The sequence below is a fragment of the Passer domesticus genome, chromosome 6, assembly GCF_036417665.1.
Source record: "Passer domesticus isolate bPasDom1 chromosome 6, bPasDom1.hap1, whole genome shotgun sequence".
Lineage (NCBI taxonomy): Eukaryota > Metazoa > Chordata > Aves > Passeriformes > Passeridae > Passer > Passer domesticus.
In genome coordinates, this window is record NC_087479.1 from 38,180,203 (window position 1) to 38,208,014 (window position 27,812).

A 27,812-nucleotide genomic window follows, 5' to 3' on the forward strand; every position below is an offset into this window, starting at 1 on the left:
CTTTTTAATAGAGTTTCTCTATAATAGCAGTTCTACTTTGAATTTCCCCTTTTCTCCATAAAGTGTTGGCACTAGAACAACTGTGGTATTCTGAATCATTTCCACCAGCTTTAGGCCCCAGACCAGAACCTTGGATACAGTTTGTGTTGATTGTCTCCCCAAACTCCACCTTTTCCTTATTTGTGTCTATATGGATCTCATGATAAAGCTGAGACATACTGTGAGACACTAAGGTAGCACTCTTGGGTTTTTTTTTTAATGTTTAATATGTTTGGGTATTTAATTTCAAGCCTGAACATTAAATTTAACAAGTTCAATAATTCTTAAAAAAAAGTCCTTAATTAAACAATTTCATGCTGCTGTTCAAATACGGCTTTCCAGTTTCTCTGTAAAATGTAGCCATGCATTAAAACCATAATGGTATGTGTGACAGTGTCCAGTGTGCTGTGATGTTCTCAAGGCTCAGGATTCATTTCATTTTGGAGGGTGAGAATCTATGCCTAATCAAATGAGTGATTCTGGTGTTAACAAGAGGCCAAGTTCTCTAGTATTTCCAGCTGATGGTGGATAATAAGTGCATTGTTGATGGAATGCTGACACCTCTTCCATGCTTTTCCTTCTCAGAGGGCTTAAATAAGCTTTTGAAATAACCTTGGGAATTTTAATCATTACTAAGTACAACATTTTTTCCTTTGGTCTGCCTCCTTCTGCTAGCCATACTGTATTTCCTTGCAAGTGTATGAGAGATAATAACATCTAGATGCCTGAAAGTGATAACCTGGTGTTGTTTCTCACTAAAGAGAAAAGAAAATCCTTTTTGTGAGTTTCTACCAAAAAAATCCTTAGCACTGGCATGGCACTGTCCAAATTTACATGCAGGATCCAGCTCGCAAAGATAACTGAAAAGAGTTTTTCTGATTTTTTTTTCTTCTCTTAAAATGGATGTGCTTAATCTGCCATAATCTGTAGCCTAAATGTTTTATGGATTACTTGTGTAAGATTGGCTAAAAATGTAGCCTTGTAAGGACTGCTTGACCATGTACTATTAGTTTCCAACCTACCCACCATATTTAAGGAAATCTGAAATACATTCTATTGTGTAACACCTATAAAGCACAAAGGACTGCAGAAGAGAAGTCTCCATGAAGTGAAGGATTCCTTCTTGCAGCTGATCAGTCAGAATTTTTACTGGAATATATTGGACTGGGTTACAGCTGCGTTTTTTGGGGTCTCTTGTATCATGGGACAGACAGCTTAATTTTCAGTTCTGCCATTAATTCTTCAAGTATCAAGCTACCTCTTTGGGTCTGAATGACTACCTCCTTATGATACTGTGCCTGACAGTCTCAAGTGACATATGCTAAAAATGAACCATCTAGCTTAATTTTTAACTTGTCAAAGAAATAAATTACTTCTTTGTTGTTTTAAATGACTCGTTGTTTCCCCTCAAGCTGTTAAAACAGGTGCATGTTTGGATGGATTATGATCTAAAAGAGCATATTTTATGGGAGGGGTCAGCCTTTTCTCCCAGGCAGCTAGAGATGGGAGGAGAGAAAATAGCTTCAAGCTGTGCCAGGAGAGGTTCAGGTTGAACATCAAGAAAATTTTCTTCACTGTAAAGGGTTTTAAGCATTGGAATGGGCTGGAGACATGCCGGAGTCACGATCCCTGGAAGTGTACAAAAAATGTGGCATTTAGTGCTGTGGTTTGGTTGACATGGTAGTGTTCAAAGTCTAGACTTGATGATCATGGAGGTCTTTTCCAACATTAATTATTCCTATCATGTGCATCCTGCCCAGTCCTAGAGATAGCAGAATCATTATTTATCATTTAAAACCCAACCAACACCCCTATAATTTTCTCTATTATTACAGGCCAATATGCAGTGCAAGTATGTAATAAATTTTTTATCTTACCTTATATTATAAAAATTTCAAGTAGGCAAAGGTGGTCTAAGAACACATTATTCAATCATGAACTCAAAAGGGTAGGCCTAGGTAAGGAAATGTTGACCTTTATTCTAACACCTCTGGGTACACTGCAGCAGGTTTTTAACTTCCATTCCATAACTTCTGTTGCTCTTGCAACATAGTGGGACCATTTTGTTACAATCCTTTCATTTTACCATAAATTGTGAGGAGGGGAAAAGGGCTGGAGAAGTTTTCCTGAGCATACTTTCTCTAGTGCACATCTAACCTTTCTGATCCTCTTCAAGAACTCTTGGTATTTTTTCTTGGTTTTGTAAGGCTATGCGGATACTTACTGTTTGGTGGAAATGAGTTTAATCTGAGACAGATCTTGTTTCTTCTGTGAAAAATGTGAAGTTGTCCTGAGAGGATTTTACAACAGAAATTTCTACTTGAGCAATGTTATGTTTCTGGTGGAACCCAAGAGATGTGAATTCTATCATCAAGCCTCTACATAATTAGAGGGATAGTGAATTGGGAGGCTAAGATTCATAACTGTGGTATCTGACCTGAATTTGATCCCTTGGATTTGATTCATGTTTTACCCTTCTGTTCATGCTCTTTCAGTGTCTGCAACTTTTGATTTAACAAATGTAACCTAGTGCGTATAAAAAAAACCCAAACCACAAAACAAACAACTGCATTGCTACTGATGTTGTATTTTAATTGGACAATTGTATAGCTCAGAGGATGGGCCACAAAGGAGCAGCCAATTACACCGTGTCTATCTAAAAGCCTTTTCATTACAGAATACTGATTAAGATTGTATAGTTTCATACTGTTTCATGTTATTGATTTCTACCAACCCCAAGTCAATGGTTCATTAATTGACAATTACCTTTTTTCACCATGTTTCAGAAAATTGACGTGAGCAACCTGAGGTGTTAAGTTCAATTTCAACTAGGTATCAGTGTACCTGTTTAATCTCTAACAAGACCCATTAGGCTCCCTGTTTCAATTTTACACAGAACATAAAGGCATCTCCACAGGGAGGCTATGACCCTTCTCACTATAAGGAGAGCAAAGATAGTCTTTACAGAAATAATAGGGAATATCTGTGGAAGGGCTTTTTGCCTATCTGTGTTGACAGGAGGAAATCAATATTTTGCCTATCAGAAATACTGCTGTAAAGTTGGGGGCCATTGACATGTAGCAACTTACTTGAGTTGTACCTTTAATTTGTTTCACTGTATGTGTTGTGTTGGAGTTGTTGGATACAAGAAGTGAAATCTTCATTTTACATGTCAGAGGTGAGAATGTTTGAAACCTAAAGCACAGAGCTAATTCTTTTTGGGAGACAAACCTTGTGTATAAAAAGCTTCATTTTGTAAGATAAACATGGCCTTTGTTCAAAACTCATCACTTCCCCAAAATGTTTGCCTATGTTATTATATAAAGCAGTCAGCCTTTGATCAACAGTATGCTACATCTACCCTTCTAGCACCTTCATCTAGCTCATCTAGTGCCACTAGTTAGTCCTTCAAGTTCCATGTCCTACCAGACAAGACAACTCTGTTCCTGAATTTCAGTCCTTTTGGAAGTGGCAGTACAGAGCTTGAGGACATCAGCATGCTGATCATGCCACCACCCCAGGCTCTTCATGAACTTGCCCAACAGCGCTCAACCACAGTGAAACCCTTCTGTATGTTCAGGAGTCATGTTTCAGGGCAAAGGAACAATTGGCACAACAACCCTTTGAGTTTAATCAGAAAACCAAAAGCGGAGCTGCTTGAGAGCAGCTCTACCTACTCTGGCCTCTCTGTGTCAGCAGGTCTTTATAATGGTGAGTGGCATGAGAAGTTTTCTCATTGTGCTTACTGCTTGTTCAAGCAAAGAGCAAAAGTTATCAATGCTATGGTGCTTCAGTTGGTGTTTCTTGGTCTCATGAGGGGACTCAGTGCTATGAAATTATGTCAAAGTCTGCCCATTTACAAAGTAATTGTTGCTTTTCCCAGTCTCTGTCATCTTGTGCACTTCTGTGTCCCACTGTCCTCCACTTGCAGGCTCTTGACAAATGCATAATGAGTTGCATTTGCCTTGGAAAGGTTTGTCTTCTGGCTGTTGCCTGAGCTGCTCCCCTACCTGACACACATTGCTAAGCATGAGTAGATCCTTCAAATACTCATCAGCTTGAGGTGGAAGGAAATTTGCTTGTCAGTATTAATGAACTCATGTCTGAAGCATGCAGTGCCATGTGCTGCCGTTGATTTGAAACCTCCTGCTTGTTACATGACAAATTCAGAAAGCAAAGAGTAACTTGTGCTTACTGTTGCAAGGCCAAAGGTTAGGAACTTGATTCCAGTTGTAGAGAGAGATGAGAAATTTTGTATTATTATTTTAGAAGAGTTACCAGGAACTTTACTCAGTTTTGTAAAAATGATTAGTCAGAGAGGTCTCCCAGAGCTCTCCCCAGCCATTACTGTTGTGTGTTGCTCCACAGAACTCATCGTTCTGTCTTCTTGTTTTAGTTCTGATTCACTGGGTAACCTCAGTGACTCAAAATTAGAAGATGATCTTCAGAGAGTTTCTTGAGAAGCTGGTGTTAATTTAGATTAAAGTAGTCTTCAGAATGTCTTGGGTACTGTCCAAGTAGACACTATAATCCCTCTTTCCCAAAGGTTATTAATTCATTGATTATTAATTGTATCAATGTTATCCTCAAGAACTTGTGTCTGGGACACAGGGACTCCAAGTTTTAGAGCCATTCCTCTTTGTTCTTCATACTTTGTTTCCATTTTTTTTCCTGATGTGGATTTTAATAAGAGATCATTATAATATTACTTTGAAATAATATTTTGTTTTGCTACTGCTAAGTATATCACTGTAAATATCTACAGTTTTGTTTTATTCAGTTAGTCTCTCCAAGAACAAAGGAGATTTATGGTTCAATTACAGACACTTCGATCTTTAATGAGTTGTGATAGAGGAGATTGTAGCAATTTGCATTGAGCCAGAATTTTTTACCACAGTTTTCCAAAGAAACAGTTACAGTGTTTTTCATGCTGATGAGTTTAAATATTAATTTTAGCTTCTCTTCAGGTTAAATAGTCAATCTATTTGAAGTTGATTTCAAAAATTCTGCTGACTTGAAAAGCATCAGTATTTTACCCTTCATTTCCTCTTTCCCATCTTAGAAAAAATATTATTTTCCTTTTAGCTATTGCATCAGGCAAAAGTGTGTTTCTGAGATTACTGTACATTCATTACATACATGCAGCCATATACCCATGCTGATTTCCCACAACCTCACTTCTATTTATTATTATAACTTCACTTGTCTTGATCTGTTTTAGAATTGAATCTTTCCTGTGCTTCATTACAGGATGAGGTAATATTAAGGAAGAGGTGGTTGTTTTGGTTTTGTTTTTGTGTTTTACTGTCTCTTTCCCAGAGGAGAAGGAGCTGTTTTTAACATTTCCTCTCCTCCCTCCTCCTCTCCTTGCTTCATTTGGTTCTACTTCCGTAGTGGGTTTGGAAGAGTAAAAGATAGAATAAACTGCAATTTTTTTTTCTTTCAAACTGAAAGGATTTGAAGCTTGGTAGGTCTCCTTTTTTTTTCTTTAAGCCACTGACACAAACCGAATTGATGTGAAGCCTCAGGCCTTCCTCTGCTGAATTTGTCTAGAGCATGAAGAATCTCATTATTACAGAGTGCACTTGAAGCTTGAAGTACAGAGAGGATGATGACTACATTGATAGTTAACTGCTGCACCCTATGAGTCAGTGTCATCAGTGCATTTAATGTCTAGGCTTGTGCCAGCATTCACATTCATGTGCTTGAGTGATGGCAGACAATAATGACTCATGCTTCATTTACCGGTGTCCTATCACTTTTTCTCTGGCTTCATGGACTTTTCGTGTAATCTCGAAGAGCAATTACTGGGAAAGAATGAAGTCTCTATGCATGAATAAGGGCCAGAGAACTCGGACGGACACTGAACATTGTTTTACCAAAGAAAACAGGATGTTCTTGTTTCTTCAGTTTTCCTGGTTTGTGTCATGTTTTCTGATTTTATCAGAGTCATTTAAGATACCATGTTGCAGGTTTAGCCCCCAAAATTCATTCAGTAGGTGGCTGTGTTCATTTGTCCACTTCTTGGTTGAAAAGTAAGGTAGATGTGGTTGCTCTAGTTTAAAAATTACAGCAAACAGAAACTGTGATATTTAAACATGTTGTACCAAAAGTAGTTCCACAAATTCCATCTATGTGGGGAAAGTAGTGTGTTGCACTAATAAAGATCTGGAGAGATTTTAAGCTCATTATTACCTAAATAAATATTGCTTTAATAAATTAAATTTACTAATTATTTATTATCTAAATTGACAACCTTCGAAAAGTACTGGACAAAAGACCTGTGGCACTTGCCATCCTTCCTTCTCTCTATTCCCTGCTTTCCTCCCTGGCAGAGGCAATGCAGAGCAGCGTAGCTGGTACCGTGACCATGTGACTGTAAAGTGACCAAATCCCAGTCTGGTCTAAAGCTGCTTTTTGATGCAACATCACATGGTCTGAAAGTTGCAAAAAATTGACCACCTTGATGTGTTTCTCAAAGAGCTGTAAGCTAAAAGGCATCCGCAGCTATTGAATATGCAATATTGCAAAAAGGAAGTTTTAGGTCATATTCGGAAATGAGAAAATATTTTCTGGCATGACTAGTCAAACATCTGTGAGAGCTCTGGGATTTTTGTTTGACTCAAGTCAGATGGGGAGTGTTTTGCAAAATCTGTTGTACGTATGAACAACTGAAATTATTTTCTCATTAGTGGGACTGAGAACTCTAAACTCAACTATCTACAAGTGGAAATAAAGAGATATATTAGAAAATGTTGGGTGAGCAACAGATTTTTGAGGAAGCTTAAAGATGGTCATGTTGGCTGCAGGTCTCTTTCTTCCTCCAGTTGAGAAAGAAACTGAGGCCAAAGCAAATTAAAGGGTCTAATACATACATTTTAAGGCAGCTTTGCATGTAGTCCAAATAGGTTTGCAGAGCAATGGCTGTGATTCTTTAAAAATGAGGAAGCTGATAAAAATATTAGCTCTCAAACTAAGGTATTTCCCTGTAGAGATACTGAAAAGGAAAGCTTGGGAAACAGCTCTCTGCCACAGCAGCTGAGGACCAAGAGTGTTACTTAGCAAACAAGGATGAAGCTGTGCAAGATCTCCTTCTGACTGTGAAACTCTTGATACTGGTCAGCTGAAGAGTTGCAATCTCTGTTGCAGATGTTTAGCCACTGCTATATACATTTGCAGTGCTCCTTGGGGAACGGTGTGTGTTTATCACCAATTCAAAAATCCTGTACACCTGCACAGTGTGTTAGCTGCCTCTCCTGCCACTGCAGTCCTTCTGAGATGGTGCAGCATTTGAGACATCAGCAGCACCCTGACTGTCAGTAACTTGGTGGTGGCTTCTGCATGTTGTTACATTTCAGGGGGCAATGGTTTGAAATCTGTCCTTTTTAAAGCACAGTTTTGGGCCAGAACTTAATTACAGCCTGGCAGGCAATGATACCAACTGGTGCTGAAAGATGATGGCATACACCTACACCAGCCTGAGAGATACACTCATGGCCTTTCTTAGATCTCTAAGGTGTAAGCTGCAATTACAGTCTTAACTCTGCAACACAATTGTGGTTTTGTTCAGTATCTAGGCTTCCCCTCACTGACACATTAGGAGCTCTGCTCACCATCACTGGGGCTGTGCCCTGTCTGAATGCTCACAGATGCACTGGGCTTTTTTTGAGGCAGTATTCCTAACTGCGTATGTTGCCCTTGGAACAAGATAGACTTTCTTCCTTGACTTTTTTCCCCTTTTAGTCATCAATCTTTTTCAATTGATTTTAAAAATTAAAAGCAATTAGGAAGTTTTAATAAAAGACTGAACGTCAGATAAACTTGCTACCCATTAATAAAATCACTAGAAGCCAGTGCTTCCTATAGGGAGTTAGAAGGGATGTAAAGAGAGCAGGGCTGGAGTTTCTTCCCTGAATTATCATTATGCTGTGTAATGAAGCAGAAGCTTACACAGCCATGAACTAATTTGTTATGGCTCCTCATGAGGTCTGCAGTCCAGCTGGAGAGAGGTAAAGAGATGACAGTAGTTTGTTAGGGAAGGGAAGGAAAAAGCTTTCTTTAATAAGTTATTTGAATTTTTGGATTTTCTAGTGCCATCTCTGTTCAAAAGCCTTTTGGATTAAATCAGTTGTGGCTGATCCATAAATTGTTAGTGCTTACCTTCTTCCCCTATTCCCCTCCTCCCATGCCATTTTTTTTAACATCATGAATGCAAAAAGAAAAGGTAGCTAAACACTGACGAGCAATGCTGTTCACACATTTTAGTCATCTGTTACCAGCTTTAAGGGTAGGATGCTGTTTTGGATCTGTTTAAATGAGAAATATGTTTATCACAAGTGTGCTGAGCTGTGCTTCCTTTTTGATTCCTTAATTTTTAATGTGTAATGATTCTGCTGAAAGCACTTCTCTTCACATTTTTCTTAAAGCACTGCAAACTTCATTAATAAGAGCAGAACTGTTGTGAGGTGCAGTGTGTTGCTGCTGTATTAAATAATATATATTTTAAAACTGCATTTAAAATGATGGTTTGAAGTTATGTTTCCCATGAGTGGAACAGAGGAACTGCTACTTTGTCCTTAATTCACCTTGTTATGTTACAGATTGCAAGAAATACAAGAACAATAATGTTTGGAGAAAGTTGTTTTTTGCTTGTTTTTTGTCACTGGTGATCTGTTGTTTTCAACATAAGTTGTAGAGAATGTCCTAATACATTTTTTTAAACAGATTTCAGTTTATCTTGCAAAGAGAAATATAATGAAACATGTTTAAATAATTTAATCCTATAGCTCAAAAATGTCTTAAACTTTTTTTCTGAAAACATGAGTTAGGGTTTCATTTCTGAAGCTAACATCCTGAATGTAGAAAAGAGGTCTTTCAAGGTCTTTACAAACATTTGATGCATCAGGTACTAGAAGTCAGTTTTCCTGCTTGGTTGCTCACCATTCTGTTAGATGATGTCTGTTTATGTAGCCCTTTAACACATGCAATATTTTGCTTTTTACAGATGAAAATGGTATTTTTATTTTATTGTTTGTCTTATTCCTTCTTTTAGAGTTCCTTCTTTAGGCTTATGGAGTCCTTGACTGAGATTTCAACAGCAAAACAAGCATATGTGCTAGTGTGAATCACAGTTGCTACAAGGTTTGGTTGCAAGTGGTCCCAGAGTGCAGCTCTGTCTCTTACAATCTGGCTTTTCTGGCATGGGGCTCATCTGCTTTCCCTTGATATGGAAAAGGGATTTTTTTCTGAAGCCCTTTATCACTCAACACCTTTCCCTCCCCTGCATGAAGAGTAGCACACCCAAGAGGGCAGTGTCTGTCATTTCTCCTTAGCTTCCCAAGGACTTCTTGGAGGAAAAAAAATCCAATTCCTGTATTGCAGCAAAGGGGATGATACCTACTTGTCACAATCATTCTAGCTCTTTTGGCATCTTTTAAAATGCTAGTGGTACTTAGGAACAGAACTCTCAAATTTTAGGTATTTTTTGCATACTTGGAGAATGCCACATAGTTCCTCTGAGTTCCTCTGGCAGTTTTAGACAACTAGTGTCTTCTTGCAGGAAATAAATGTGCAGAATGTTTGTACTTCCATTTTGATTTTGAGTTTGTCATAATGAGCTTGGATAAATTGACATCTAGGGAATATTGAGCACATTCTTATCAAACAATGATACAGCATTTATATGTCTTGAATCTACTGTGTACCTTGCCCCTTGCTTTTGTAGGGGAGAAGAGGATGAGAAACTCTTTTGTTTGTTCATCAGGTGTGTTTGCCTGCCTGACTCCAGCAACCATGCCCACTGAAATTCAAGGTACATTCTCAGTAACTGGTCATCAGGTTCCTAGTTTGTCCTGTGCAGAATGCCTAACTCCCCTGTTTGCTGAAACTTACAAAAATTGGTAGAAGGGAAAAAACAAAGCGGAAACTTCCTGGTGAATAAAATGCCAAAAAGAAATTAAACACTAGTCACAGCAAAGGTGGTGAGTGTTGCCTTGCAGCTGAATTCTGGTACTGTCTGTCAGGTGTTTAATGCGTAGGGTAAACTAACCAGTGGTTCAAAAAAACCTGGAATTTTGGTGTCATGAACAAAATGAATACATTTCTGTCTCTTAAAGCAGAAAGACAGCCTCTAAACTGCAGAAGCTGGACACAGTCAGGACAACTCTGAATTGATAATCATAGAGACATGTAACTAACTTGTGAACTCTCTTGCTATGATAAGTATCTCTAGTTTTATGAATTTGGTTGTTATGCAAGATGGTATTGAGAGCAGCAGTAAGGAAGTGTCATTTGTGAATAAGTCTCTTGTCTACTGGTGACTGCCTTTCTGCTTTACTGGTAGTGTGCAGAGGTTGTAAAACAACACTGTATACACTTCTAACTACAAATACATATATATTAAAAATGCACATACAGAATGGGGCAAATAAACACTTTGTTAGGTTAAAGAAAAAATTATCTTAGAGCAAACATTATATTGAATTGGCACAGAAATAAAGGGTAGTGACCACTGCACAGGCAAAAGGAAGCAAATTATTCCATTGCATAAAACTGTATTATGTGTGATCGGCAGAAAGGAAAGAGGAAAACCTTTTACTCCTCTTACACAATAACAACCCAGCACAATGATTCTTTTGTGTGAATGACTCTGTTGCCAGGTTCCAAAAATGAATCTACATGGTTCCAAGTTGGTACATTTCTCCCACTTGTATTGTTGGCTGAATTAAATTTCTTTTTGGAGAGCTTGTTGGATAGCTCCTTTGGTCACTCCATGTAATAAGAGGATTCATCTCACAGTGTCTGTATGTAATAACATATAATTTTGATTTCAGAATAATAAACCAATATGCTATTGCAACAGGACAAGCATTGCTAGGCCATAGTGTACCTTGGACATGTGAGAAAGCTTCACTTAATTTAAAAGTAAAACCTCACCATGTCTCAGATGTGTCTGAGGATAACTTAGGCAGGGAATGCTATAATGGTGTTCCTCTGAAAGTCATCTGAAGTTATTTTGTTTACTGTATATAAATACAGTTTAAATATATAACTTTCATTTCTTCCTTCCCATTAGCTTTCCCAGTTCTGCTTGTAGAGCAATTCTCTTTAAAATCAAAACAGACAACTGTTAAACTGAGATCTTAAGCAGTGTGCTTAGATCTTAAGTAAAGTTTAAGATCTGATGCATTTAGGAGCAACAGCTACCGGCATTTTGTTTTGCTGTGACTATCACTATGGTAGAAAATAATGGAAAGTGCATCCCTTGTTTTAGCTGCTTCAGACCAGTCCACTGTCTTAAGCTGCTGAAAAAGGTGAGTTTGAGCTGGATTGTGATATAAGGTACACTCACACACACACTGGCTGGGCTTTGTAATGGAGGTTGTGACCTCTGAAAGTGATAACATTCCCATGTGTATTTTCCTGGTGATTTTTTTTGAAGGTACAGCATTGCTTTCAGAAGTCACCTCATTTGTAGTGTGGTTTTAGGTCATAGAGCCAAATTGTCAGTGTTAGTAGCCTGAAGACAGAAGGATGTTGGCACTCTGGTATGTTGTCAAAATAATACTCTTGAACATGTGTAGTGGAGGGAATGTGGCATATCAAACCCCCTGCTTTTCATCACTGTTAACACATTTGAAACCTTTCATATGATGTCATTCTTTAGTGGTAAGGCTTCTATTTATGTAGATAAGGAGGATCATGGACTACTTGGCCCCAGTAAGCTGGCATATGTGTGATGGTTCTTCCACTAGACTAGGCTGGTTAAAGCTCCATCCAGCCTGGCATTGAACACTTCCAAGGATGGGGCATCCACAACTTGTCTGGGATGTCTCAGTGCCTCACCACCTACATAGTGAACATTTTTTTTTCTTTATATCTAAAATAAGCCTACCCTCTTCCAGTTTAAATACATTCCCCTTGTCCTTATAACATGCCTTTGTAGAAGTTGCTCTTCAGCTTTCTTCAACACTCCTTTTAAGGTACTGGAAGGTTGCTGTAAGATCCCTCAGAGCCTTCTGTCTTCCAGGCTGAATAACCCCAACTGTCTCAGCCTGTCTTCACAGAAGAAGTGCTCCACCCCTTTTGATCATCTTTCTTGCCCTCCTCTGGACTTGCTCCAACAGGTCTATGCCCTTCTTATGTTGGAGACCCCAGAGCTGGATGCAGCGCTTCAGGAGAGGTCTCACCAAAGTGGAGTAGAGAAGCAGTCATCTCCCTCAACCTGCTCTTCACGCTGCTTTTAGTGCAGCCCAGGATATGGTGGGCTTTCTGGGCTGCAGGAGCATGGGCTGGGTCATGGTGAGCCTTTCATCCACCAGTCCCCCCCCAGTTCTTCTTCTCAGGGCACTTAGCAATCCATTTTCTGCCTAGCATGTATTTGTACTTGGGATTGCCCCAACTCATGTGCAGGACCTTCCAGTGGCCGTGCTGGACTTCATGAGGTTCACACAGACCTATCTCTCAAGCCTGCCAGTGTCCCTCTGGATGCTGTCCCTTCCCTCCAGAGTGTCAGTCACAGCACAGAGCCTGGTGCTGTCGGAGCCCTGCTGAGGCTGTGCTCAGTCCCACTGACCGTGTCACTGACAAAGGTGTTAAACAGTGCTGGTCCCAGTACCCACCCCGGGGAACAGCACTCGTCACTGGTCTCCACCTGAACATTGAGCCATGGGCCACAACTCTTTGAATGTGACCATCCCACCAGTTGCTTGTCCACCAAGTCATCCATCTGTCAAATCAGCCCATGCCTCTCCAATCTGAGATAAGGATGTCATGTGGGACAGTGTGCAATGCTTTGCCATGTCCAGTATGTTCATCTTTGCAGTTCTCAGAACATTACCATATGGTCATGGAGCTGTACATTACACTGTAGTTTGGCACGCTCTTTCTTTACAATGTTTCTTGAAGGTAGAAGATAACAAACTTTTTACTTATAAATCATATTTATTTATATAAATTATACAGTAAAATTCTCTTGCTTCAGTTCTGTTTGTAGCTTTGTCCTCAGCCAGCTGTTGTGCTAGGGCTCTGCTACTTTGACAGCTGTACTAAATTTTTAACTTCAAATAACATGAAAATAAATCCAGCCTGCCAACCCTGCATTTAAGTCCAAACAGTGCAGAGGCACTTGTAACAAAGCAGTGTCAGAGCTCTGATGCTCCTGTCATTCAGTTTCTTCCTAACGTGTGTCACCTGGCAGTTTCTGTGATTTTGAAGTTTTCCTAAGTTGAATCTAGCATTGTGAGACCTTGTTGTAGTGTATTTTGTTTGACTGTATAGGCTAGAGTAGTGCTTCTTGACACAGTACTCTATGGCTTTTGCTCAGAAGCCTATGGATAATGTAATCTTACCCTGCAGTGAGAGCAGAGGCTTGGGCTGTTGTTCTGTATTACAAGGCAGCCACGCTGAAGTCTTCACTCTGATAAGAGTATTTTATCCTAGCTCATGCTGATTCAGCAGTGCAGTGTCTGAGTCTATGCTCCCTGCTTTGTGGGGTGACATTCTGTGGGAGGCTGGATTGCAAGCAACTTAGCCCCTGATGAGTTGCAGCTGTACTAATTACCAAAACCAGCCTTTCCCCTAATAGGTCACAACTATGTCCAATAAGGATGGGTGTTATAAAAGAGTGGGTTAGGTGGTTGAAAAGAGAGGTTTGCTGGGAGGGGGTTGTGTGAGGGACAGACAGGGTTCGGCTGTTCTGCATGAAGAAATGAGTACCTTGTCCATCTCATCTCTGTCTCTAACATCAGGTCTGTAATGGCAATTTTTTTTTCTTTCTCCAGTCTCAATTCCCCCTCCAATTTTGAGAAATTGAAAGCCAGAAGAGCATTTTTCTTCATATGTTTTAGTTATCTTTAATGCTGATGAGATAGATATGCTGTAGAAATCCCATGCACAAAGGCAGGCCATGCTGTTCTGTACACTAGTGTCAGTGAACACAGCTAGACAGAAGGCCTCCAAAGGGTTGGCAGCTTTCACTACAGCAAGGAGCATTGGTGTATTTGGGTCTTTGTTCTGGGAATCATTTGTAATGCTAGTGAAATGCTATGAGTATCTGCAGGATAAACCAATTCTTGGAGTTCAATAACCATAAATGACCCTGTCTCTATTCTTTTCCTCTAGGCTGTGTTGTTAGGTAGCATAGACAGCATATAATTTTACAAAGTTATCTGGTTTTGCTCTTTTTCATGCTAATACTAAAGATATTGGTACTTTCTCAAATTGTTACAGATACAGAAACAGTATGTCTGTGATGTTAAGCCTTTTACTTGTAGGCAGCTATGCAGGTGTGGGTGGAGAAATAGGAGGTGAGTTATTTTTCTACTTTTATGAGTTCCCCGTGTCTCTGGAGAAGAGTAATACTGCCCACACCATAAAAACAAGTGTAAGAAAATTAGAGCGTATTCTGGTAGCACACATGTAGTAATTAAGCTTAGTATCGTTTAAACAGAAGCTTGAAGTTGTAGGTGAAGTAGAAAACTTGAAATGTGAGCAGCTGCAAATAATCTTGGCTGATGAAAACTTTGATCAGTAATGGAGGCTGGTTGTACTCTTGTTCCTTCAGGTTATTATAAGGTCATGTTCTAGGAGAATACTAGTGCAGGAAGGCAGTGGTTCTAGCCTGTGTGGGCGGGAGAGAATTCTTTGTTTCCACTTCATTAATTATCCAGCTCTCCACAGATTATGATCTAGCTGGGAACCAGAAACTCTCTTTGGGGTACTTTACCCTAGGCTGGAAGCAGCAGCACCAAGTGGACCCTTTCCCTAAATGGTATCTTCTGAAGGCAGGGAAACCGATTATATTGGTGTGATTCTTTAATGCATTTTCAATATCAACTGACGTTGCTACTCCCCCTTCCCTCACCCCCAAAACAAACCAAAACGTCAACAAGTAACTGCTTTGATTTGACGTTTTGAGGAAGAACTTGACATCAGCTGGTGCTGGAGTAGATAGGCTGTATAAGGGCCAATGTACAAGGCCGGCAGGCTGCAAAGAAGGACAGAAAACATGAATATTGTGAGAGTGTATTAGTACTGATTCCTAATGTTTTGGATGTTGTTTGGCTGTACTGTTTGTGTTCAGAGTAGCAATATGAATGTTGGTGGTCTCAGATCAAGGAAAAAAGTGAAATTGTGCAATTCCAGTTTTGAACTAAGTGAAATCCTGGCCCTAGTACAAGATGTCACACTGCACAGCGGGAAGTCGCTGTACATCTTCCAGACAAACTTTGCTAACTTCTGAGTCTTAAAATTATGCAGTGTTTCTTCAATAAAGACTAGCTCTACCAGTTTTCAGATTGATGCTTCCCATATTGCTTTGCTAGAAATCCATTTCTAATTGTTTTTTGGTGGGTGCGCATGACACTTCAAGAACTTTAGGATGTTAAATTTGACTTGAATAGAGTTGCAGTGGTATGATTCAGATGAGTGCTCAGTGTTTTAATTTTGGGAAAGGAATTATTAAATCTGATTTTATACTAATGAAGCACAATCAACATATTTTCCTTGCCACCTCACCTCATGACATTGTTTCTTCCTGTGGCTCTTGCTCTCTGTGACTGAGTATATGCTTTTTAAGGCAAATAGTTCCTGTGTGAAAGGATTGTGTAACCTTCTGACAGATTTCATGCAAGTGATAGCCTCGCAGAGTTAGTTTGCAAGCCCACAGCAGGTGTTTGATTTTGTAATTTTAATGAAATGGGGTTAAAGGTGGAAAAGACTTAGAAGTCATCCTGTCTATCCCTCAGCTGATGCTTGGGTCATGAAACATTAGACTCTTGTGGTGTTTGTTAATGCTGCAGCATGAGATTGTCCAGACTGATTTGTTCATCCACCCATCATCATCTTGGCTTGGAAAATGGTGTCAGATAAGATTGTCATTCTTGTGTTTTGTGCTGGCAGATTATTATTGTTGGTTTCAACTACCATTGCAGCAGGCAAAGAAAATAGGCCTTTTCCTCCCCCCTCAAATTCAATTACAGCTTTGGTTGTGGATATCAAATACATTCATAGCATCAAAGAACAAAAGTAGTCGGAAGATGTTTGTCATAGCCATAGGCTGCAATATCATACTGACTCATTTCTGTGTGCAGTGAAGTATTAGGGAGGGAGAAAAAGGGGGAGATGAAGCAGAGTGCAGATGCTATGCCAGGCTGTCTAATGCATAGAAATAGATGAGTAGCTTTTGTGGGGCCAGGCCTTTTCTCATAGGAAATCTTGAATTTACAGATTTGTTCAAGGTGATTTGATCTGTACCATTTCCTGTCACACAGTGTGCCGTGTTCAGCTATTGCAATGCATCTGTTATGACAGATCTGGTAGATTTGGGGAATTGTAGGAATAGTGAAGTGGGGAAGCTGAGCTATTCATAAATCTCCTTCAGGATGGCTACCAGAACACAGCCACTTAGTTTTGTGGTTGGTATTTATTCACTCCGCTTATTGCTTAAGAAAACAAAAAGAAAAGTACCCTGGCACTCTATATATTAACATTTGCTGAAAATTCAGCAGGTATTGTTGCTGCTGCTCTTGGTTGTCTTTGTCTGTGCCTTTATTGCTTTTTTGTTGTATCATATCTGTAAATGTTTTCTGTGTTCCTTAAGATAGGAAGCATGGCTATTTTAGTCAACATTTAGAGGCTTTTTGAGTGCTTCTTCAGGAAGAAAAAGTGAAATAAAAATGTGCCTGCCAACGAGCAGAGAGGTTGCTTCCTCCCTCTTGAGAGCTTCCCTGTTTGTTGATACCCTGTACAAACAGAAATGGATCTGGGGAGAGTTGTGTGAAATTCTTCTATTGTCTTGTGTTTTTTTTTGTATAGACCTTGTTAGAGTAAGCCAAGACCGAAATACCATTTCAGAGATGGGGCAGTTTCTCAGATATTTTTTGTTTTGCATTTTGTGTGTAGGTTTTCTTTCCTTCCTATCTTTCTCCTGTTAATTAGCGCTGTGTGGAAAATCTGATCTGCTTGCTGATTGTTACCTTCATTATTGAGTTGTAGCACTAAGGCATTGCCATTATCCCATGAACTACTTTATTGTCTTTCATAAATTCACTCTTACTACTTTGCACAGGGTGTTAGATCAATGGGAAAAACTCAAGATGAGAGAACAAGTTTCTTCACTGTGTTGTGCTAATGCTCTGTCTCCTTTGAGCTGCTGGCTCTGGTCCTTGAGCCACAGGCATAAGGAGCACAATCATTTAAATGGTTGCTTTTCAGTGAAAGAATGAAAACATGTTACAGTGGGTGACCCAGCTTTGCAAAGTGACATGAATGTGTTCATTAGAATAATAAAGCTTGATGAATACACACACAGATGGATTTTTTCCACCTTGAAATGAATGTGTGTTTATGATCATGTGTGTGTTCCTCCAGTATGAGAAATAAAATAAGAGATCCTTGCCCAAAGACAGGGCTCTCCCTTTTTTTTTTTTTTTTTTTTTCACTTCTTCAAATGATCTGATTATGCCTTTGGGCATTGAATGACTTTTACCACTAGGAGAAAATAAACAAAGGCCTTGGAAGACTGTCTTTAAATAGTCCAGAAAACAGATGTTGAAGTTGAAGAAGTCTCATGTATTAATTATCTTTTATCTTACTTCCTAATCTTAGCTTTAAACTAAATCACATCTTGTCCAATATGGCAAGTTTTGCAAGTGAATTGATGCTTGTTTCCAGTTCTTCAGACCACTTACAGTAGAAATTAATTTCTTGAATAGCTGGGCTCCAGGGCAATCTTAAATGCATGCTCATGCTTGGAATGACCCCTCTACCCAGAATAACAGAGCAGCAAAACTCCTGTGAGTGTGTAAGGCTGTGCTATCAGAAGAAGATGGCACTGTGTGCCTGTTCAGACAAAACAGGGCTATGGGGAATATATTAATTTTGCCTACTTGGTGGACATTAAATCTGCATAACTCAGGATACAACATATCTCCCTGATACTGTATGATAGAGTTTGGCCCCTGTCCTCATGTTTATTGTGTTTCAAAGTGGGCTCAGGCAGAACAGCGGCAGCCAATCCAGCATAATTGTGTTGGATTCTCTTAAAGAGAATACACTGTTCATCAGGATTAGCAGACTGTTTTCTTTCATAGCTATACTATTATATTATCACTCTCCTTCATGACACTCTTTCCTCCCCAGTGAAGGATAGCTATATTTTTCTCCTACAAGTAAGACTGATTACTTGCTATTACTCATGTGAAGGATGAACTTCACCTAAGTGAGAGAAACTTGTAAAATCCTTTACTTGGATAAAATTATTGTGGTTCTTCCTTGTGTCAGGTAACTTAATCTCTTCAAGCATACACTGCCTAAAAAAGGGCATGTCCTTCAAAGCCCATCATTCATCTCCTTTTCTAACCTGAATAAATTTCTGATATGTCAGTCACCTCCATGGATTGTGTCATTGTCACTGAAGGAGTCTACTGGATTTTTTTTTGTTAATCTTTCAAAAGTAACATTTGAATACATAACCAGTATTAATATAGCAATAGAAAATCTGTAGTAGATAATGAGTTGCATATAGGCAGAAAAGCTGCCTTAGTTCGGCTAAAGATGTTTAGAACAGCAAAGTGGAGGCAGGAACTAGGTGGTTGACTAATTCTCATGTAATTGTCCTATTTTCCTTCCTTTGGCATCTTCTCTGAATTTACCAGACTGCAGAGAGATCTTAAGACTGATACAAAGGAAATGTGCACAGGATAAAGGTGAGCTGTGTTAGTGACAAGGTGCCCTGTAGATTGTCTTGTCAGCCACAGCAGATTGGGAACAAAGTTGCCTTGGTATTTGCATATTAATGGTTTGTTTTTAATAAACTCTCAATTTACAAACTCTAAAGGATAGAGTTAAATTCTTTTTTTCCCCCGGTAGTAAACTTCCTGGGGAGATATCTGTAAATGCTCTGTGCGTGGTAAAGCTGACAGTTCAGCTGGAAAGAGAGACTGAGGTGTTTGCTTGTTCCTGTGTCGGCAGAGTATGGCTGTCACAGCCCTTCTTGTCCCACCCCCCTTTCTGCCTAGCTCAGAGCACACAGACTGCAGCAGTAGTGTCTTTATAAGATCTGGCCATTTCTGTGTGTGCTTTACTTTACAGCAAGTTGCAAGTCTTCTCTAAGTGTTGATTCCCATGACTTCTGAGTAAGGAAACACAGGTAATCTACTTCATGGATGAGAAGAGTGAATAAAAAAGAAGCTCACTGAATTGTCTGCAACTACACAGCAAGAAAATGATAAAAGCAGGGAATCATTAACATTCTACCCCTACTCTGAGTGGCCAAAGCAGCATTTATAATCTTAAAATTGTGATGCAATCTGAAGTGTTCCAGAAGCATGCATTCTGTTCCTGCATGAAGGAGTAAGCTCTCTAGATTAGACCAAACAAGGGTTGTAATGCATTGTTGTTTGTGGACTTGGTTATTTCCCAGTGAGCCATCATGTCAGTTGTGCAGTTCTAGTACACTCGGAGTTGGGTGCTCAAGCTGAATTACACCACTCTGCCTTCTGCTCAGAGCAGCCTTTATCTCGTAGTGGAACTTTGAAGAAGGTTTGGAATGGTGGAGAAAATCACTCCTTTGAGAGGAACACAGTGCAGTCATGGTGGGACTTGAATTCTCAGATTTATGATAGGTATTCCAAACTGCACTTTGCCACTGTTGTTAAGAATAAACAGGATATCTGATTTACTGTTGAAAATCTGGGGTGTTTTAGGAGATTGTTGTTGTGGAATGGGCTGTTTAATGTTTTTTTCTGTTTCTGCAAGGACACAAGTAGCTGTTTCGTCTGATGAAAGGGAACTCTTTATTAAGAGGCAAAGTAATGCAGGGTATTTAAAGCTCTCAAGTGACTCTGGCTGTGGTGAAAATACTTTTTCTCTTAAGACTTTACTGTGGGCGTTGTGCTTTCTCTCTAAACTTTAGTAATGATCTTTGCAAGCTAAGCTGTTCCTCCCGTGTGTTGCCTTTGAGAGAAAGCTGAACCTTGTATAGTTACAGGTATATCTGCAATGTAATTTACTGTGTCTTTTCTTCACAGTTTTCATAGAAGACTTTGTCTGAAGATGGTAGTATCAACCAGCAGGACTTCTATACAGTACTTCCAGCTCAGCCTTTCCATTATAGATTCCCTAGTGAGTGGCTTATCCTCAAGCTCAGATGTTTGAAGTGCTTTCGGGGTGAAACTAAATGTAGAAGTTCTCTGCCTAGAAGCAATCCCCACCCTAATATTCCCTTAAAAGCAGGTTAGCTGCAGAGAATGTCGTGTAATCCTCTGTCTGCCTTCAGCAGTTTCCACATGAAAGTGTTTAAGTACTTTTGCAAACACTAAAGTAATACTTGCAGCACTTCTGTCAAATCAGTGGCTTGATACCAAGGATAAGTAGATCAATTTCATACATATGAAAACAGAAGAGCGGAGTGGCATACAGAAGGTCATGATTGCAGAGCTAGGAAAACAAGATTTTGGTGTCACAATTTCCAGCCTCTTTTAAGAATAATAGTCCTTAAAACAGATGAGGAGTTGCTTAGTTTTTGTGTTTCTGAGATAATTTTATTGTTCCCAGAGATTGGAGTGGTGGTAAGTCTCTGATTTTTTTCAAATGTGCTTGTATGGCTCTTGAATAATCGAGCCAACCTCTTGATCTGGTTTTCTAAAAGTAGCCTTAATAAATTAAAAAATAATGTCAAGATTTTGTAGCAAATTACCTAATTATATGTCACTGTAAGTAGGGAATACAGTGCTTTAGAGCTTCCCAGCATCTGCTTTTAAAGCCTTCTTTAAATGGGTTACATACATAGGTGTATATTTCAGGAAGGCAAAATAAAGTTAAGCTTTGCTTTCTGTTTGTACTAAGAAACATATCACATTGAGGATGGACTCTCTTGTTTATACTTGACGTGATTATGCCAGTTTCATTCAGGAAAACAAAAGCCTTTGCTGTTAATGCTCCTGTACTTGCAGAGTGCAGCCAGATTGTTGGAATGTGTTTCATAGTAGTTTGACCAAAGAAGAAAACTTATGATCTGCATAAATTTGATGGGTACATTTTTTGCTTTTGTTTCTGCCCTGTCCCCCTTTCTCTGTGTTCTTCTGGTTTAGTTCCAGCAGATATGAAAATGGAAAAATATTATTTTGATTTGATCTTGGGATGTCATTTGAGTTGTCTTTATCTTCTCAATATGTATGTCTTCATGACACATCTTAGCCCCCATGATTTCTTCAGGCTGTTGTTCTTACTTGCTCGCCTCTAGACAGTAGTTGTCCTATGCCTCGTTTGAATGCTCTTCAAAAATGTTTTCCTGTGAGCAATTGGTCACTGAATGTCTGTCTAGCTATTTCCTAGTCTAATGACCTACTCAGCAACCAGCCACTGTGCAGTCAACTGTTTGGCATGGGTATTTGGAGAGCTATGGGAGGCCTGGGTATACAGAAGCCTTGGCAGATGCTTGAGGCAATCATCTTACTTGTCTAACCTGAAATCTTCCATCTGGGAGATGGAGATGTATTACAACATGAAACAAACCATTTTCCAAAGTGTTTAAATCTATAAAGAAAGAAATGGAAGCTTTAGACTTCCACAGAGTCTTTGTCTAAGCCTCTTGTGTCTCCATGTTAAGACAACTCTTTGCTATGCAGCAGCACAAATAATTGAGTTTCTTTGCTATTATCACTTTCAGACCAAATGGCAGCATTTATATATTTGTGTTTAAAAATACAGAATTGAGTGAAGGTCTTTAGTTCCCTGCAGAGACAGGAGTAGAAACCTGCGAAGTCTACACAAATGAGTCAAGAATTTGAAGATTGACTCACTTTATGAATTACAATAGGCCCCTGTTTGCTATTGCATTTTAATAGGAAGATGAAGGAGGAACGCGATAAAGACCCAGCGTGTGTGGAAACAGAGATTCCATTAGCCTGAGATCCTGTGGCTTCTGATGCTTGAGCATCACTCAGGATGCATCTGCTCTCAAGATGTGGTTGCTTCATGGCACAGCTTTATGTATGCTGACCAAGGGCTCCAGCAGTGGCTTTGCAGGTCTCTGTAGGATCAGATAATTGAAGTGACTTGAGCAATTGTATAACTGATTGGAGACTGCATCTCATGCTTGTAGCCATGACACAAATAGGGGAAACTACCAAAAGCTGAAAGAGATCGGAAGTAAAGAAGTTAAAGGATACAGCAGAATCAGAGGTGGTACTGTTGAACGCTAGGGAGGGTGCAGAGAGGGAGAAAAGAAACAAATTGTTCAACAACAAATATTTCAAATTCAAAATGCTCTAGGAAAAGTAACCTGCAGGATTTGATTTTGACTTAATGTACTGAATTTTAATTTTTCATCCTCCGTAAGCAAGCAAATTAGGGACAGATTTCAAAGGAAAGTTTGCAGTCTTTTCTTCTCCCTTAATCTGCAGCTCTGTTTCTTTTATAGAACTATCTGCATTCATGAGGCAACCAGATCATTGTTGCCGAGAGCTGTATGGCTCATGTTAAAAAAGAAATCTATACACTGGAGGCAGTATTCTGCCTCACACCTGTTCACAATTCTTACCCACAAGTAAAGGTGGTTCACATGTGACATCATATTCAGATGACTGCTGGCTTGTGCACGAAGTACTGGAGAGCTTCAGGTGACACTTAAATCCCACAGAATAACACTGCAGTCAAACCTACTGCTTTTTTTTGTGTGTGTGACAGTTTTTTTGGATTTCACAAAGTAGTTTTGTTTTTTTCCTATTTTTTTCTTTTTACTTCTGTAAACATAAGTCCTGTTCCTCAAAATCAAGAATATGTGATTTTGATGCTTCTGCTAATGAACCTTTTTGGGTCTCTTGGGGTCTCTGGCACATATTGGTGCAGAAGTCTGATTGAATGATGAGCAGACATGAATTTTAATTTGCATCCTTTCAAAAATTCCCTCAATGCAAAAGCTCCTGTGAGCTGAACTAGGGCAGATTAGCTTCCCGTGTCCCATCTCTCCACAGGCACAAGGCTGCCGTCACCTGAGAGGGATCTATTATAAACTGTTTATATAGATGGGCTCTAGTGATCATGTGCCTGTGAGTACCTGCAGCAACACTCTCTGCAGTTGTCCTGAAGATTGGCGTTGTACCAATAGCTAGCACAGTAGGTGGGACTGGCTATTGTACTGCAGATAGCCTTACAGATCTGCTTTGATGTATTGCTAGAAATCAACAGTAAAACTTCATGATTGGTTTTATGTTGGTTTTTCTTTTTTAAGAACTTGTGATTTGTTCCTTGCTTGCTCTTATTCTTCTTTCCCTCACTGATAGTGGAGACAAGCAAACATCACTCTGCTTCTGTCTTTGCATTCTGCTGTGAAGTGTGTCCTACTTTGCTTATCCAGTCTGTGGTCATGTGAATATTGGATTTTTTTTCCTGGAGTAGATGGACTGAAAGACATTATGAAAGGCATTTTAGAGATACTGTACTGTTGGGAGAGCTATTAGAAATGAGAAAGAAAAACCATTATAATCAGCTGCTGGATGATATTCCTCCTGACTTCCATGCAGAGAATTGCTCATTAATTTTAAAATTAGCCCCAAAAATAGATATCCACCAATTACAAATTCTTAGCATTAGTTCACCAGTCAAATTCAAGTTACTGCTCCTGGCAGACAAACCACAAAAAGGAAAAGTATCTTGGCAATCAGACATGAAAGACTTCCCATCCAAGAGATTCTCCAAGTCTCTCCCATCATAAAATACCAGATGCAATGATAAACTTTAATCCTGAAAGTCACAGTTTGTTTGTAACTAGCAAGTCACTGAACCCTGAGAAGCCAGCCAATACAGACTTTTCACAGCTGCTAAATGTTGCCATGTGCTGTGCCCATGCTGTTGTCTGGGGACTTGTCATGACAGCATTGTCTCTGTCTGCCAGAATGCAGGGTTATCATCCCTGCCAGGGAAAGTCCTTGTGTTCTGAGCACCTGTGATGCAGGTAAAAATGAACAAATTAGGCCAAGATGGGAAAACAAAGATTTCTTGTCAAGCTGTGGCCATCTCTAATTTGTGTGTTGCTACCAGTGTATTGGTATTTGGTAAGGTAAAACTTTTTAGTCTTTAAGTAATAATTTTTTTTCCCATCTTTGTACTGCTTTATTTCCCTTGACTCTCTACAATCAGTGGAAGGAAAGAGAAAAGTATTCCTAAGGGAGACAATAAAGCACGAGCTTGATGTAGCTGTTTTGTGTTATCTCCTAGAAGATTCTTCATCTCCTTGTATTGACTGTATGGGGATGTTGTACAGCTGTAGATCTACAAGCTACTATTATGCTTTATAAACAGTTCCCAATATTTTTAACCAAGGTTCATGGAAGTTGGTTTATAGTAGTAAAGCTGTAGAATGTCGGTTTCATAATGATGCCACTTTGTTACAAAATGGTGACATGAGGGATTTACTTTTCTTGATCTTGATGACACCAGAAGTAGTTTTGGTATTGTCTTCTGTTGCTCAAAGGTCACAGTCTACACATTTGAGGTTTCAGTCTCTTGTTATAGGCTGAAGTTCCTAAGAGCTTTATGGACGTCTTCCCCCACTCCCCAGGTATATATTTTCCCTGTGTTCCTGGGTTCTGCGAGTCTCTATTGCATAGGATCTCTTGATGTTCAGTTATTGTATGCTCGGTTTCTAAACACATTCAAGTTATGCCCTAATCTGAAAATCAGTCTTGCCAACAGTGGTGGTACATTTCTGTCAAAATTGAGCAGAATATGGACTCTTGCAGAAGCAAGATTTAAATAACCCAGTTTGAAATAAAAGCAAAGGTTTTGAGGGGAACAAGTCTTATTTACCTTTTCTAAGATTCCAGCTGCATGCAGGTGTCCACTGTCAGTCTTATCTTTGGTCACATAATGCTGTCTCTGTAATGAACAATACAAAGCTAGAATGTGATTATATTGTCACTCTGCAGGTAGGATATAAATAGAGTTTTAACGGATTCTATATCACTTGCAAGGCTCCTGCTGCTCACTGGTGGTGGTGATGCCTTAAAATGTTTATTAAAATGACTTGAAGTGTTGTTTAAGCAGAGTGTCTCGCAGAGTCAGCTAACCTGGCTGCTGTTTTCAATTCACTGTATCAATCAGGACTTCAGGTCTGTACATTTTAATTTCTTTTGCGTCAGAATCAACTTTGTTGGCTTGTTTCTGCAACTCAGTTGCATAAATTGCCTCCTGAGCTGTCAAAAGTAGGTAATAGACTGCTTTGTAAAGAGCCTGTACTCTGTGGACTCTGGAAGGCTTTTTCCAGACCTGACATTTTTTAAGTCCAAACTTACAAAAAGCACTTTTAGCTTTTTCTTCTGAAGTTTAAACATTACAGCTTAGGCACTGCCCAGTATTTTTAATAGCTGATAGTAAAGGTTCAGCCATGGGACCTTGTCAGCTGCTAAGTGCTGACAAGCTCTGTCAAACATCTGGAGTGTAGATGAATTTGGCAGTACTTTGAGATTCTAACCAAGCACACAGATGTAGACTACTGATGAGTGTCCAGGACTCAGGTGATTATTATTATTTTTTTTCTAAAACTTGAGAAGCTGAGAATGTGTGCTTTAGCCTTCCACATTAATTCCCTCTCTGCCTTAGGGAAGCAACAGGAATGAGAGTGTTGAAAGCAGTGATGCTGGCCTCCTGTAACTATGAACATTCACTTGAGTAGTTCTAATGTTTGATACAGACATTTTGTTTTAACTCAGCTGTAATATTTCCATTGTAAAATTATAAAATTGATCAATGACTTGGTATTTTTATGATCTGAAACCTGTGAACAGCCTTCAGAAGAAACATGGCTTCTTCTAGCTTTTCCTAAAAATGCGTATGGATGAGTTTGCTTTCTGTATTTTCATCCTATGTCATAATGTGCAAGTCTGGTACCTTGTTTTTATCAGACAGGGCCATACAACCTTCTATATAAAATGATGAGAAGTCCTCCTGAGGCTAGTTAAATTATTGGTCCTTGTACTAAGTATCTCCTCTTGCAGTTAGAATCTCTTAACTTCTTGTGTAAAAGGGCAGTAGAGCATGTCAGCAATTTGGATCTTTGAGACTGCAAAGAGATTAGTCACAACTTCCTTCTCGGGAAGCTTCAGGACTGACCTTTTTGATGAACACAATCCCTGGTTTAGGTGCTAAAAATTAAAACACTGTGTTTTATTTGCATGTGCTTCTTGTCTTTTTCTTCCATGACTAGCAGATTTATACAGCAATCAAAATCCTATTGTTTTCCTCTACCTCACAAATGATTGTGCCAAACACTGAGTATATTTTATTATTTCAGCCTTCTGTTCCTTTTATTAGGAAGTATTCTGTCTTTGTCACTTTCATGTCACAACCTTTTAAAGGTGAGCTGTTTGGATAACTCTTTGGGGACCCTCAATTCTATCTCTGCTTCCCTTAAGATGAGACTGCAGTGAGGTTGGCAGTTGTTGGAATTTGAATTTCTAATGACAGTCAGAAGAAAAGGATCTCTGCATTAATGACTATTCATTATACTTTTGAAATACTCATAAGCTTTCAGTGGCTATTTCCAAGTTTAAAGGGAAAAGTTGTGGCTGGTCAACCCACCATAGTGACTCATAGCAGTTGGCAATTTGAAATTTGTTTGCAGAAAAACTCCTCTGTTTTACTGTTTAAATAATAATAATAAAATAAAGAGTTGAATTGTGAGTATTCAGATAGGGATCTGGCCTCTTGTGAGGCAAGGGAGGCTGCTGCTTTGTGGAAACCAGGGGTAATACAGTCTTCATGTCCAATATTTGATCTTGCAGAAAAGCTGCTGGAATGAATCATTGTCTCATTTGAGTTTGTTGGGGGCAGAAAATGGTCTAATGATATGAAAAGTATCCATTACTCCAAGCCTGCATGATCTGTGGTAGCTAAAAAAAATTGCAACAAATTTCACACTAAACTGCAAGATCAGTGCAGCTGGCCATGGATTTAGTGGCAGTAAGAATAGTGCGGGTCTGAAAAATTCACACCTACAGTATTTCTTCGCAGTTTTCCTGAAACTGTGTTCCTGTAGTAACAGGAGAAATGCAAAACCTAAACTCTGAGGGTGGGATTGAAGCATGCTTTAACTGAACCTAAATTCAAACTTTCAGTTTGTCATAGCTGTTTTCTTAGTAATGTGTTGGAAGTGCAGCATCCAATATGAAATGCCTTTTTTTTTTTTTAGCTGAAGTGAGATTGGTGGTTCTAGATGAGATCTTAATTGCTTTTGGTTCACAATATACTCTGTGTTGCTAGGTAGTACATAGTGCAGCACAACATCAGTCTGCTGAAATGAGTCTCAGGAGAGGAATAACAGAATTGGGGAGCTTGCAAATTAGGTGTGATGTACAATGTCAGAGAAGTGGACTAGAATTGGCCTTCAACAGCTTCTTCTAGTCCAGGAGTAAGAGAAACTGACACAGAGATAAATTTAACACAAGGGGTCAGAGCTGCAGTGGCTGTCTGGACTGCAGGTCAGAGCTGAGGCATGTCATCAGGGCTCTGTCTGAAGGTTTTTAACAGCATCTGCCTTCTCTCTGCTGGACTTTCAGTGTATGAGCTTGCCTTTGTGGGTGCTAAAATATGCTCGTATAAAAATATCATATACTATGTGTAAGGGTTTTCTATGGATTTCACAAGATAAGAAGTGAGAAGGATATAGACTCTTTTTGCAGTGTTTGTTTGTAGATGACAACTCAGCTTTGTCAGCTCTGATGTTTTCCTTGAAAGGGCATGCTCAAAAGATAGAGCAAAAACACTGAGAAAAG

The 27,812-nt window shown here is 39.3% G+C and overlaps 1 protein-coding gene across 4 annotated transcripts in view; it reads left to right on the forward strand.

The window, feature by feature from the left end:
• The window catches only part of LOC135303213 (transmembrane protein 263-like), a 231,183-nt gene that overhangs the window by 57,673 nt on the left and 145,698 nt on the right, over window positions 1-27,812 (forward strand). Inside the window, exon 1 of one of the 4 annotated variants that reach the window (XM_064424705.1) lies at window positions 13,733-13,787. The exons of the other annotated variants lie outside the window; for them this stretch is intronic. Coding sequence (XP_064280775.1) covers window positions 13,748-13,787 — 40 coding nt within the window. The 5' untranslated portion in view covers window positions 13,733-13,747. Of the gene's footprint in view, window positions 1-13,732; window positions 13,788-27,812 lie in introns of those variants that run through there. 4 annotated transcript variants of the gene reach the window in all.